At 52.8% G+C, this 12,877-nt stretch overlaps 1 protein-coding gene across 1 annotated transcript in view; it reads left to right on the top strand.

Annotated features, from left to right (window-relative positions):
- Positions 1-12,877, top strand: part of SRGAP3 (SLIT-ROBO Rho GTPase activating protein 3) — a 103,351-nt gene that overhangs the window by 75,113 nt on the left and 15,361 nt on the right. Inside the window, exons 7-13 of the mRNA XM_074152759.1 lie at positions 1,846-2,067; positions 2,582-2,683; positions 2,941-3,138; positions 4,415-4,499; positions 6,684-6,711; positions 10,097-10,199; positions 12,523-12,583. Of these exons, the coding sequence (XP_074008860.1) occupies positions 1,846-2,067; positions 2,582-2,683; positions 2,941-3,138; positions 4,415-4,499; positions 6,684-6,711; positions 10,097-10,199; positions 12,523-12,583 (799 nt within the window). The remainder of the gene's footprint in view (positions 1-1,845; positions 2,068-2,581; positions 2,684-2,940; positions 3,139-4,414; positions 4,500-6,683; positions 6,712-10,096; positions 10,200-12,522; positions 12,584-12,877) is intronic.

Consider the following 12,877-nt stretch of genomic DNA (forward strand, 5'->3'; position numbering starts at 1 on the left):
TATCAGTGCTGATGTTCTGATACGGAATCGCTTTTTGTGCCGTTCCGCCTCGGTTCAGCAGTGCCTGTGGTTTCTGCTGAGCTGGAGAAGGTGCCTCTGAAATGCCAGTTCCCAACAAGGAGTTCTGCTGCCGGGGAGAAGTTGGTTTCGTTTTGGGTCATTGGGATTGCACGAGCGATTTTTCTTTCCTGTAGCTTTTTGTGCGGCGCTGGCCCTCCCGGCAGCTGTGTTGGTGGGGCTGCACTGGGGTTGAAGCCGGCTCACCGCATGCCTGCCCGTTTGGTTGGGTTACAGCTCAGAGAGTGAGGACTTCCCACTCGTGCTTTAATCTGTGTGGCAGCAAAGCGGCTTAACTTCTGTAATATCTGTCCTGTGGTAGTTTCCATGTAATCAGGGCAATTCGCCGGCAATGGTTAGATTGGTGCCCCGTGCCGTGGGGGGCGTTTCTCACAGGGTCGCTCTGTTTCTCCAGGGAGGGGTCCCTGTGACCTGCAGCTCTCCTGCACCTGGGGGTGTCTCTGCAGATCTCAGTGCTTGTGAAGAGCTCCAGCCCATGAGTATGCCACTTTCGTGACCACTCCGTGCTGTGCCCCGCAGCCGTCCCTGTCCTGTGCCAGGGGACAGGGACAAGTACGCTGGGGACATATGGTTATGGACCTCCTCACAGAGGATAACGCCACAATTAGCAAACTTTACATCCTGTCAGGAGCTCCAGCCCTCTCTTACAGAAATAGATGTGCTTCAGTGTAGGACAGCAGCCCTTCTGTTTCATCCCGCAGCCCCACCAGTGTGGCTTGGGCTGATGCACTGCACCCCTCCTGCTTCCAGCAGCCCCTCTGCCTTGCCTTTCCCCGCAGACCAACATCTGTTGACCTCCAAATTTTGGGTGCTTCTTTGGTGCCCGTCGTTGCCCTGCTGCTGGGGTGCAGCAGAGCCAGCCGGGGGGAGTGGAGCCAGGGGGAGTGGAGCCCTGCAGAGGTTTTGGGAGGGGAGTTGCTCAGAGTTGCTTTTTGCTCAGCTGTGATCAAGCGTTCACAGCAGCAAGTCCCTCTGCTGTTGCTACACTTAACATGCCAAACTCAATTATATTGAGAGGAGAGTTTAAAAAGAGGCTTTTGTCTAATGTACAGTATTTTGGCAGCAATTAGCTCCGAGTTTTATCATTCTCCCCAAGGTGAACATGAGAACGATCAGTTATGCATGAGAAGCTGCTCCGTTGCGAGGGGACGGCGGCTTCCCAGCGAGGATGAAAGGGTTTGCACATCCTGCCGGGCACGGTGCTCAGTGCCACCTTGCTGGAACATCCCTCTGGATTGGATCGCTTTGGGAAATAGGTTCTTTGTGCAAGAAGACCTTGCAGGGCAGCTCACGGGGCAAGAAGGAAAGTGCTGGGGATGAGCGGTGGCACGGGCCCTCTGGCCATTTCTTTCCTGGGGGCCTCTGCAGGGCACAGGTTTGGCCATTGGTGGGGCCCCTGTGGTCACACTGGCCCTGGGGCTGTGCAGGTAGCCAGGGAGAACCCTGCTTTTGGATGACTTTTTTTTCCTCTATCCGGTCTGAGAAGATTCTGTGTCCTTCCCAGGGAAATGAAGGATATTAAAGCCTGGTGCTATGGGGAGGGTCCGGTGCAGGGTCCCTGTACTGTCTGGCTGTGTGTTGCCTGGGACCTCTTCTCCCTCAATCCTCTTTCCTTTTCATATGGTACTGCAGTACACTGTTAAATGTACCCTGGTACAACAGGGCTGGTGTTTCTGGGACGTACAGTGCTTTTTTGGGTGTTTAATGTACACATGACCCTCCAGAACAAGGGTTTGTGTGACCAGACCTTTCCTTGGTGTTTCTCAGTGCTGTGACCTGGGGTTCCACGCCAGCCTCGCGCGGACCTTCAGGACGTACCTGTCTGCTGAGTACAACCTGGAAACCTCCCGCCACGAGGGCCTGGACATCATTGAGAATGCTGTGGACAACCTGGATGCACGGAGCGACAAGCACACCATCATGGACATGTGCAACCAGGTCTTCTGCCCTCCGCTGAAGTTCGAGTTCCAGCCTCACATGGGGGACGAGGTAGGTACTCACCCGAGGGGTGGCAGAGGGGCCCCGCAGCCTGTGCTGTGTTCCTCCTCTTCTTAACCATCACTGCTAAATTATTTCTGACTCCTTACGCCTCTGTTCCGTCTTCACACGCTGCTATTCCTGTTTCCTTTCTTAATGAGACACTTGGCTCATTAGGGCTCCTCCTTTCAGTCTGCCTCTTGCTCCATATCTCTCCCAATTAGGAAACCTGTGGTTTGATTCGCAGCTGAACTGCCCCACAGATTTGTAAAGCGGAGCTTTGATTTACCTGCTGTAATTGGGAGACTTCAGAGCGCAGTTTTCAAAGGCTGGGCAGAAAATGCTTTGTGCTGGCCCAGGTCCAGGGCACCGCTGATGAGAAACTGGGTGACACAGCCTCCCTGGAGGCTGCGGGGGGCTTGTGGGTGCCGGGGGGAATAGTTTAGGTGTTTAAATGTGTGATTCTGGTCAGTGGCTGCCCCGCTGAGTGCTCTCCTGTCTCTCCCTGGCACTGCTCCCGTCTCAGGTGTGCCAGGTCAGTGCCCAGCAGCCTGTGCAGACGGAGTTGCTGATGCGGTACCACCAGCTGCAGTCGCGACTGGCTACTCTCAAGATAGAGAATGAAGAGGTAAGAAGTTACTCTGTGTGAACTCTTGGGTTTGGCCTCGCAGGCAGCGTTGCTCGGCCTCTTGCCTGTTACATGGGGGTTTTCCTGCTGTGCTCGGGTGTGGGGTCCTTCCAGCAGTGGTGCTGAGCTCCCGTTGACTGCAGCTGGGGCAAGAGCGAGCCCAGTGCTTAGGAATGGCCTCTTGGCCAGTTGTTCTGGCTCAAGCTGTGTCACTTTCCCAGTCTGCTCCAAACCACGCTGTCCTCTATCTCTGATAGGTACGAAAGACTCTGGATGCCACGATGCAGACTTTGCAGGACATGCTGACAGTGGAAGATTTTGATGTTTCGGATGCCTTCCAGCACAGTCGCTCCACTGAGTCGGTCAAATCAGCTGCATCAGAGACCTACATGAGCAAGATAAACATCGCCAAGCGGAGAGCCAACCAGCAGGAAACCGAAATGTTCTATTTTACAGTGAGTCTCATCTCATGCGATACAGGACACAAAGCATTAATTGCTAGGGCTGAGTCCCGTTTTAGTGCTCATTAGTGAAGAGCAAGAACCAATTCAGTCTCTTTAAGTATTTGTCTTCTGTCTGATCTGGGGCTGGAGTGCATTTCTCAGTGGCAGGGCAGTGCACAGGGACTGACAAGCTAGTGTCTGCCTCGTTCTTCATTTTGAAGGAACAACTGGAGCAACCAGTTGCGACCAAAACCATACAGAAATGGGTAGGAGTGGCTCAGAGCAGGGCTGCAGGCTCCAGCCAGCCTTGAGTGTGTCACCTCTGCATGGCTGTGCCTGGAGGCCTTTCAGAGTTTGAACCATCAGCCAAGCCCTCCTTTTCTGTCCCACACAGCTAAAATCTGCCCAGCAGTTGTATGTGTGCTGGGTTGGGGCAGCCGGGCTGTGTTCCCTGCAGCAGGGGTCCGGTGCTTCGCTTCCAGGCGGATCTGAGCTTCTCTGGTGTGGTACTTGGACTGTGAGCAATAAGCCATCAGCTCAGGAGAGGTAGCCCTCGTTTAAGCATGGTTAGCAGGATAAAGTTAATAGCTTCTTGTGATATATTACAGATGCATAGAAAAGCTTCTGCTTTCTCTTAACAGTAGTATTATTCCAACTCGGGGAAAAAATTGCAGTTTTTGTTATGAGTTGTGCATTTTTTTTAATGCTTTTTGCAAGAATTTGATCTCTCCCATTGCCTGTCTTTCATTCTCTGTCTCTCCCCCTCACTCCTCTTACCTGTAAAATTACTTGCTGGTGAGTGCTACCGGGCGTCAAACACCCTCACGATGAAACGGGCAGTTGTGCTGCGCAGCGAGTGTCGCCCGGTGCATAAAGCATGTGATGGGCCCTGGCCTGGGAAGGTCTCATGTGCTGGGAGTTCTCGCTCTGCAGCACTTGTCTGCACAAAGGCCAAGCGCCTGCTAGGGGAGGAAAAGCCTCTTTGATTTTCCAGGCCATTCCCAGAAGCCTGACAAAAGAAAGCTTGCTTTGAACTCCTTTCTGTGGAGCTCCCTGCATTCCCAGGCGGGAGGTGCAGCACCAAGGAGACCGGGCTAATAAGACCATCAGGGCTGGGGCGGGAGCAGTGGTCAGACCGTGCTCAGCCCCGTGTCTGACGTCTGGTGTGTCAGAGCCCCTCAGCCCCGCCGAGCCCCTCCAGCAGCCCCCGGGCAAGAGCATACATCAATCATGGACTGTTGTTGCCAAGAGTCTTACCCCACCTTGTTTGTTTCATTTTTAATTCCAGAAATTTAAAGAGTATTTGAATGGCAGTAACCTTATCACGAAGCTCCAGGCTAAACACGACTTGCTGAAGCAGACTCTTGGAGAAGGTAAGTCGCGGGGTTAAGCCCAGGGAGGAACCCCCTGACACGTGAGACGGTTTTAAAGCAGGTGTTGTCTTTCAATCTTACCTCCTGTCTGCATTTTCCTGAGTGACTGATTGATGGCTGCTGTGCTTGGCTGCTACTACGAAGTTTAACCAGTGACATGCAAAATTTTTATCTCCCAAAATCTTACGCTGTGTGCCGAAGCGCCGTGTTACTTCTCCAGCCACAGAGAGATTCCCACCCACTCCCACCCTCTGACTTTTTCCTTTCTCTCCCCCTTCTTCAGCATGGCCCTGAACACACGTATTTTCCTGTCTTTGGTGCCGTGCTGCTGTTACAGATTTGCCAGCAGCTGTGTTGATTTAATAGGCCTCTTCCCCGGTGGCCATTGGTGTTTGACTTGCTCTAAACCTGGGCTCGGGGGGCTCCTGCTGCTGGGGCTGAATCCAGGCTGAAGGGCAACTAAGATGATTAAGGGATTGGAGCATCTCCCTTATGAGGAAAGGCTCAAAGAGCTGGGGTTCTTTAGCATGGAGAAGAGAAGGCTGAGAGGAGACCTTATCTATGTTTACAATTACCTAAAGGGTGGGTTGAAGGATGATGGAGCTGGACTCTTTTCAGTGGTTTCCAGTGGTAGGACGAGCAGTAATGGGCACAAGCTGGAACATAGGAAGTTCCATTCAAATATGAGGAAAAAAACTTTCTGGTGAGGGTGCCAGAGCCCTGGAACAGGCTGCCCAGGGAGGGTGTGGAGTCCCCTTCTCCGGAGATCTTCAAGACCCGCCTGGATGCAGTCCTGAGTGATGTGCTCTGGGCAACCCTGCTTCAGCAGGGGAGTTGGACTAGATGATCTCTAGAGGTCCCTTCCAACTCTGACAATTCCGTGATTCCGTGATTCCATGATCGAGGGGATGGAGATGTGGTTCACAGAAACTGGACCCATCTAAGCTCTTCCCAGAGGTCACAGATCTTCATACAGAAAAGAGCTCTGTCTATTGGATACGGTGCTAAGACTCCTGTGGATTGGTACAAGAAGTGATGAATCTGTTGAAGATTAATTTGATCACCATCCTGGTCATGTGACAAGAGCCATATAATGCCCTGCTCAGGAGGAAGAGTGTGGGTCAGGCATTTTCACTCTCTGGAGCTGTGCAAAAGCAGCCGTGGAAGATTTTTCACTTGAAAACTTTCTGAATTTCTCCCAGGCCATGGGATCATCCTGCTATGTAGGCGTTCAGCAAATATTTAGCCCAGAAATGCCAAATACTGCATTTCAGCATGAGCTGATTCTCATTAGGAAGAAGTCTGGGTTTGCAAAACACTCGTGTGGAATTCTTTTCTCTTTCAGTGAGGAGCTGGCTGCAAGCTGGCTTTCTGCAGGTGCCAAGGGAGAGCAGGAAGGAGGCATGTGCAGCCAAATGCTTCCTTTTATGTGTCTTAGAAAAAGGAAGAATAAATCAGCTTTCCTGGCCCTGGGAGAAAGGCACAAACAGCATGTGAAATTAGTTTAGTTTTTTTCAGTGGATTGACAAATACTCTAAAAAATGAACAGATCTTATCAGTGGTGATACGCTGCCATTTATATGAAATCCAAGCACTAAAAATACACGAAGGGAATGAGAATACTGACAGCCAGAGTGGAGTCTGCCTGATGGTGATTAGATGGGCTGTTATCTCTCAGGAAAAGCCGAGGAACTGAATACTCCGCTGCATCCAGGTGCTGTTAGTGGTGCTTCATGAGGCAGTTGGATAATCTCGGCAGCCTCCCCGGGGGCTTCAGCCCTTATCAGACACCCCCTTTCCTGCTCGGGTTCGGCCAAGCCCCAGCTACTGTAAGTGAGCACTCACTGCAGGGGACCCGCAGCGCCTCCGGTTATTTACAAGATGGGCTTCATATTGCAAATAAACCTTTCATATCAGTGGGAATTGAAGACGCTTTCCCTCTCTTGTGGCTGACTTGGATTTCTAATATGTCTGTTAGTGGTGGGGCCTTGTATAGCAACAAGCTCGGCATCTCCCCAGCCTGCGGGGCCCTCGGGCACCTTCAGCTTCTTTTTGCCCGAAGCCATTAGCTGGGGGCTTCCGGAGCCAGACGCGAGTGTGTGAGTGCCTGTGCCAGTGTGTTGGAGCAGTCCTTTGGTGGTGCCTAACGTGGAGAAATGATGGAAACTTGCGTTTTCTTCCTAGGTGAAAGAGCCGAATGCGGAACAACCAGGTGAGCAGTTTCTTCCGCTTCACCGGCTTTTGGGAAGGGCTTGCTGTGGCCGTGGGAGGGTGGTTTGAGGGTGGTTTGCTTTGCTGCTGGTAGAGCTCGGCGGGGTTCGGATTTAACCATCCTCCGGCTGCCCTGGGCTGGCGGGAGGGAGGGCAGGCCCTGCCGGGCTCCCCACATCACTGCCCCGCTTCTCAGCTGCATCGCCCGCAGTGGGTTAATTAGGGTGATGACAAACGGGCCCTTGTTTCTGCTGCAGTGTAATTCCTGGCTGCCTGGCTCCGGGGTGCCAGGAAATACTGCGTCAGCCCCGTGTGGTGCCCCGTAGCCTAGCTGGGGTTGTGTTCGGACAGGGCAACACAAGGGCGTGCACCCGCTCCCGGCCATCCTTCTTCATTTGAGGACTTTGACATGTCCCCCAAAGCCTCTCCCAGCACCGGTGGCTTTGCCTGGGAGTGCAGAGCATGCCCATATTGATGGAGTCTCATCCCTCTGCAGCAGGAGATAGTGCCAGGGGTGAGTGTGACAGGGAGGAGGCTTTGGTCTGTCTCCAGTCCATAAAGCGTCTCCACAGAGCTCTGCTGGCCTGCTCGGAGAGTGCTGGTATTCTGACAGTAAGACACGGGCCAACAAAGCCTCCGAACATCTCCTCACAACTCTGTGTGATGTTTTTACAACCCTGTTTCGGTGTTTGATAAAATTTGTAATACAGGCAAAAAAAAAACCCCATCGCATGTTAGAAATGCAGGAGCAGATGGTGCCGCGCGGGCTGCGGTAGCAGAGGGCAGCATGGCGGGGGGTGCCTCGCTCCCTTCCCTTCTGGCCGGAGGGGGACCCTGCTGCCAGCGCCAGGCTGAGTGGCTGCAGAGCGGGGCAGCCAGGTGCCATCAGGACGAAGAGGGACCTTCCCTGCCGGGGAGCGGGGCTGCAGGCTGTGTCACGGCAGGGACCTGCTCCAAGGAGCCGCTCCTGACCGTCGGATGGGCTGTCATGGCAGCCGCTCCCCGCTGCGGCTGCTGCCTCTCCCCGCGGGCCCCAGCGGAGCCACGGCCATTGGGGCTGCGGGGACAACCCCGAGGTGGGCTCCCCTCCGCTGGCTGTGCCGGGCAGGGCTCTCGGCTCAGCACCCCCAAATGACCAGGCAAAACCTCAGGGAGAATTGGCGCTTGAGCACTTTGTGTGGGGAGCGGGTGCCAGTGGAGCGGCGGTGTCATGGGCCAGAGCCATCAGAGGAAGGAACAACGGCCTCCTACGCGAGGGATGATGGCACAGCTCCCCCGCTGCTGCTCTTGCTTTTTTGTCAGTGGTTGCTTTTGCCTCACAAAGGAAAACAAACAAGAGACAACCTCCTCCTTGTGCGAGGCAGCGCAGGAAGCGTAGGCAGAACAACCTCCCCAGCGGCGGCCGCCCTGCGCCAGGCGTCCCCAGGGACAGGAGGTGGCACCATGGGGGCTCCGGTTTGCTCAGCCCAGAGACAGGCGGGCACTGGGATGGGCAGCAGCCATTTCTGCTCCTCAGCTGCCTGATGAGGCTGTAGGAGTGTAGAGTCAAACTGCTTAATTAAAGGCATCTGGTTAAGGGACCAGCAGATCACAACCGCACCATCACAGCTCCGTGTGAATAGCACATGACCATTCGACTCTGCTCTGCGAGAACTTTGGCATGAGGGCTCCTGGCACGCGTTTTTGTTTGCAACCATGATCTCTCCTCTGCCGACATCAATATAGCCCGGGGGCAGAGGACAGATCAGAAGTCGCTTAGAGATTTTAAGCTATTTTTCTCCCTTTCCTAGATCTAGGCACTTGGGTCTTAATGTCCTTCATTAGCAGAAGCAGAAACCAAAATGTGAATAGCGTTAATGAAAGCAGCCCTCCAAAGCCCTGATCACTGCTCTAAAATAAGTCACGCGTTTCCGTGGCCTCATTTCCAGGAGCAATAGGTGTCTCTTACCCTTGCTGAAGCCAATGGGGTCTTCAAGGTGTGTTCCCTGGGGGATGAAGACACTCAGTCACTCGCTGGCAGGGGTAGTGTCACAGCCCCTCCTGATGTGCATCCCTACCTTTTCTGTCCTCGGGGAGCTCTGGTGGGTTTGCTCGTGTGTGTTGGCTGGGGTCATCGTTTTGTTTGGTGGTTTGAATCTTGGGCATGCCTGCCAGAAAGGTGGAAGATCACTGACCTCCCTGGGAATGTCTCCCAAACAGAAGCTAGCTATAGAGAGGTGGAGGCCTTCCCACTTTCCGGCCATCTGTGAGCAGAATGAGGTCCATTTAGGAATAAAAAGGAATGCCTCCTTGTTTTCCGGGGTGGCTGTGGTTTATTTTGGATATATCAAGGAATCAGTTGAGCTCTTCAGCTGCTCTTGGTGCTTTTTCAGGCTGACAGAGTGCTGAACTGGTGGGGGTAGGAGGCAGGTGTTAAAAATCCTCCTGAACACCAACGCTTTTATTTTACTTCTAAATTGTCATCCCTGGTACTGGCACAAACACCGAGCAGCAGTTTTGATACTGGGCATCTCGGAGAGGGAGGGTTGTGTCTGCAGAGCCTGGTACCAGGCAGTTGTGACCAGCTGTGTTCCCCAGCTTTGTTACCCTCTGGCTCGAGTGAAGGGAGTTCTGCGCAAAGAGCATTCCTGATCGCCCCCGGTTCGTTCAAGCTGTGGCTGTTGGGGTAGTTACTGCTCTGTCACTGTCTGGGTTCTGGAGACAACTGGTTTTTACAGTAGGAGCTAGGACTCTTCAGGAGGCCCATAGCAACACCTCGTTGGGTTGCTTTATGTGACTGCAGCTGAGGGTAGAGTCTGTCTGGTAGGGAAATACTGGAAGATTATGGGGATGGAGAGTGATGGGTAGGTTGGCTTATTGCTGTTAAATGTTTCTGTTACCAGGATTAATTGGAATTTATTACTTAAGTAGAGGCTGCAGCCTTGACCTTGACTCGAAATCGTGTGCAGCATGTAGTGAACAGCTCTGGTTTTGCTCTGGTGGCTCTGCTGCCCGTTCGATGCCTGTTGGCTGTGCCGGGCTCAGCCTGGCCTCTGGGACATCGTGGCACGGGCTCCAATATGAGCTAGCCAGCTGAGTGTGAGGGTAGCCTGCCCCAGGCTGCTGGAAAGGGTTCTGCAGTGAGGGCACATCCCTCAGAACTGTGCGGGATGCGGGGTGTGGAGCTGGGCTCCTGGCAGGTCCCCCAGCTCCTGGTGGGGCCACCTTCATGGGGGGACATTGAAGCGTGAGCGGCTGCAGAGTGCATGGAGCTGCCTGTCGAGTCCTCACAGAGGGGTTTTCTGTTGGATTTATTTTTCGTTCTCAGTCATAACCTTTGAGATCTCACCCTGTCATTGCATTTATGTTGGTGTTTTGTTGATTTCTTTTGTTCCATTTTCTCCCAGGCCCCCTTGTCTTCCCCCTAAGCCACAGAAAATGAGGAGACCTAGGCCTCTCTCAGTCTATAATCATAAACTCTTTAACGGCAATATGGAAACGTTCATTAAGGTACTCGCTGGCTGACAGTAAGAGTTTATGAACGCTGTGAATGTAATGGTGGCTTTCCTGTCCTAACCGCTGGCTGCTTTCTGTCCTCAGCGGGGTCTCTCCGGTCCGCCCTGCACCCGGCTGACGTGGCCAGTGCATGCTTTGCCTCGGTGACGATTTCTCTCCATAGCTGTCCTCGCCCCTCGTGTGTTCCTTGTGTTCCCCATCCCTTCACCACCGGTGTGCCCTGGGGTGAGGGTAGCAGGGAGGACCCTTGTGGCTGGTGGCCATCGACCGTGCCAGCACATGGCCAGCATCTTGGCTGAGTGTCCCCATTGTCCAGTGCTGCTTCCACCTGTCCTGGCAGGGAAGATCAGACAGCGAGGACAGCCCAGCCCAGCACCCTCAAAGGATCAACTGATCTCCCACCTTCCCTTTTTGACACATTTTTGGTGGTCGTCTTCCTCACAGCTGAGGGGGACGGTAGAATGGCTCTTGAGCTCCCAGAAAGTGTCTCCCAGTTGTAAGGACTGGCAGCCTTCGATTGAAATACTGTATATTCTGAAATACTGTATATTATTCTAAGGTATAATCTTCCCATAAGCTGGGGTGAGCTCAGATGAACTCAGTTAATACCTGGGCAGTCCCCATGGAAGGGACTCCTGCTTGTCCCAGGAAATTACCCAGAAGGAGAGATTTGAGGAGAAAAATGAAGAGATGTGGATGTGGGATTTGTCCCCGAGGATACCTCCAGCTATCCAGCTGCTGATCCTCTGAAATCCAGCACTGTGCAGTTGCCTGGCTGTGAAAGGATTTCCAGAGGAAGCGATGCCGCTCCAGTTGCTCAGTGTTTAATCCTGAGCTGAAGAAAGCGTTAGTGAAAGTACTGTAGGAAGCAGTAATGACAAACTGTTGGATTAGGTAAAGTAACAGGCATTGTCTGGCTCCGATTTATTCTCTTTGGCTCTTTTAGTGCACCCGTGAGCCTAAGGGCAGTGTTTATAAACAGTGCACTGTCACAAGTAATACACAGGCCCGGCTGGCAAAAGCCAGTAATCTCTTTAATACTTGTAATTATTCCTTACTTAAACTGATTTTTAAAAAAGCAGGGCACATTGAAGTCCAGCCCGTTCAGCGCTGTGGAGGAGGAATTAGCTGCAGTGGAGATGTATCTGAGCGGACGGGTGTCCTGTCCCCACGGACCCCTCGGGGGACAGTGCTGTGCTGCCGGCTTGTCCCCAAGACCAGGCCCACATGCTGCCGTGGGACACGTGTGGGTCTGTGGGCGGCTGCCTGGTGTCCCCACGCTGCGACGGCTCTCACCGAGCATCACCTGCACCCGGGCAGGGGCTGGCGATAGCCCCAGGCAACTGCGGGTGCTGCCGATGCAGCGAAGGGAGCAATCCGAGAAATCTGAGAAATCCGAGAGGCTCTTTCTGGCGGTCGCCGAGTGCAGGGTGCAGGGTGCCGGACGGGGTTTGGGAGGGAGGGTGGACAGCCTGAAGGCCTGGGTTGGACCTTGCTAAGCTGCCATTGCATTTGAGCGTTCATGGCCTCCGAAAGAGATGCTCACCTCTAACTGAACTTATCCTTGCTTAATCTTTTCTTTTTTTCCCACTCTGCTGCTTTTTTATGTTCTCAGAGGAAGGAGGAATGCGCGAACGAGAAACCAGGTATTTACTGGAGGCCCGTCTACGAGACGGAGTAGATTAACCAGAGAGATGCAACTGTACTCACTGGAAAAACAACCAAACAAAGCTCTTAAAGAAAATAAATGTCTGCTTAGGCAGTCAGACACGGCTCACGTTCCCCCTTGAGCTCCTTCCACGAGGGGCCTGGAGAGAAGCAGCTTTGAAACAGACCCAAAAACTCATTGCAGGTTCAGATACAGGCAGTTCCTTTCATACACTGTGGTGTTTTGGCTTTTTTTTTAGTATCTGCTGACAATGGCTCTTTCTTCAGGTGGAAATATTGTTGTAAGCTCTGTTACTGGAAGCTTATTTCATCAGACAGGTACAGCACGAGTTTTATTTTGGCTCAGCATTACACCTTTGAAATGGAATAGCCGAGATCCCGTTGCACCAGCCCCCTGCCTCAGCCAGGTAGTGAGCAGCAGTCCTTCACACGCTTAGTGAAAGCTTTTTCTGTGCATAATTGACTGCACATAGTCTACTCAGCACTTCTTGATGGCTTGATGTGTGTAATGCCTCCTTTTCTTGCCTGTCCTCTCACTAAACTCAATGGCACTGATTTTCAAATCTGTTATTGCAATCTTTAATGCATTTCCTATGCTTTATTGTCAATAAACCAGTAATTTTTTACTTTTTCCTTTCCTTTCCTGAAGGATTCAGGACAGGCCATTCCGCTTGTAGTAGAAAGCTGCATTCGCTACATCAATCTGTACGGTAAGTTGATTCCTGTTGTCAACAGAAACTTTCTGCAAAGGGAAGGAAAGGAAGTACTTGCAGTTGGCAGCGAAATACAGTAGGGACACCCGCAGCCCTTGCTGCCTGGGCTTAGGCTGTAATTGCAGTGGCACTGACTGTGATGTAGCATTGGATGACTGACAAACACTTAGGTCTTGTTAGCACTTATTCAGGTTAAACTCTTTGTTAGGCCCCCGGCCAACAGGAGTCCCTTCAGTGCTTTGATCTGGGGGGCCTTGGTTGGAGAATAGGGGCAGGAATAATTGGCAGCAG

Source organism: Numenius arquata, chromosome 8, assembly GCF_964106895.1.
Source record: "Numenius arquata chromosome 8, bNumArq3.hap1.1, whole genome shotgun sequence".
NCBI lineage: Eukaryota > Metazoa > Chordata > Aves > Charadriiformes > Scolopacidae > Numenius > Numenius arquata.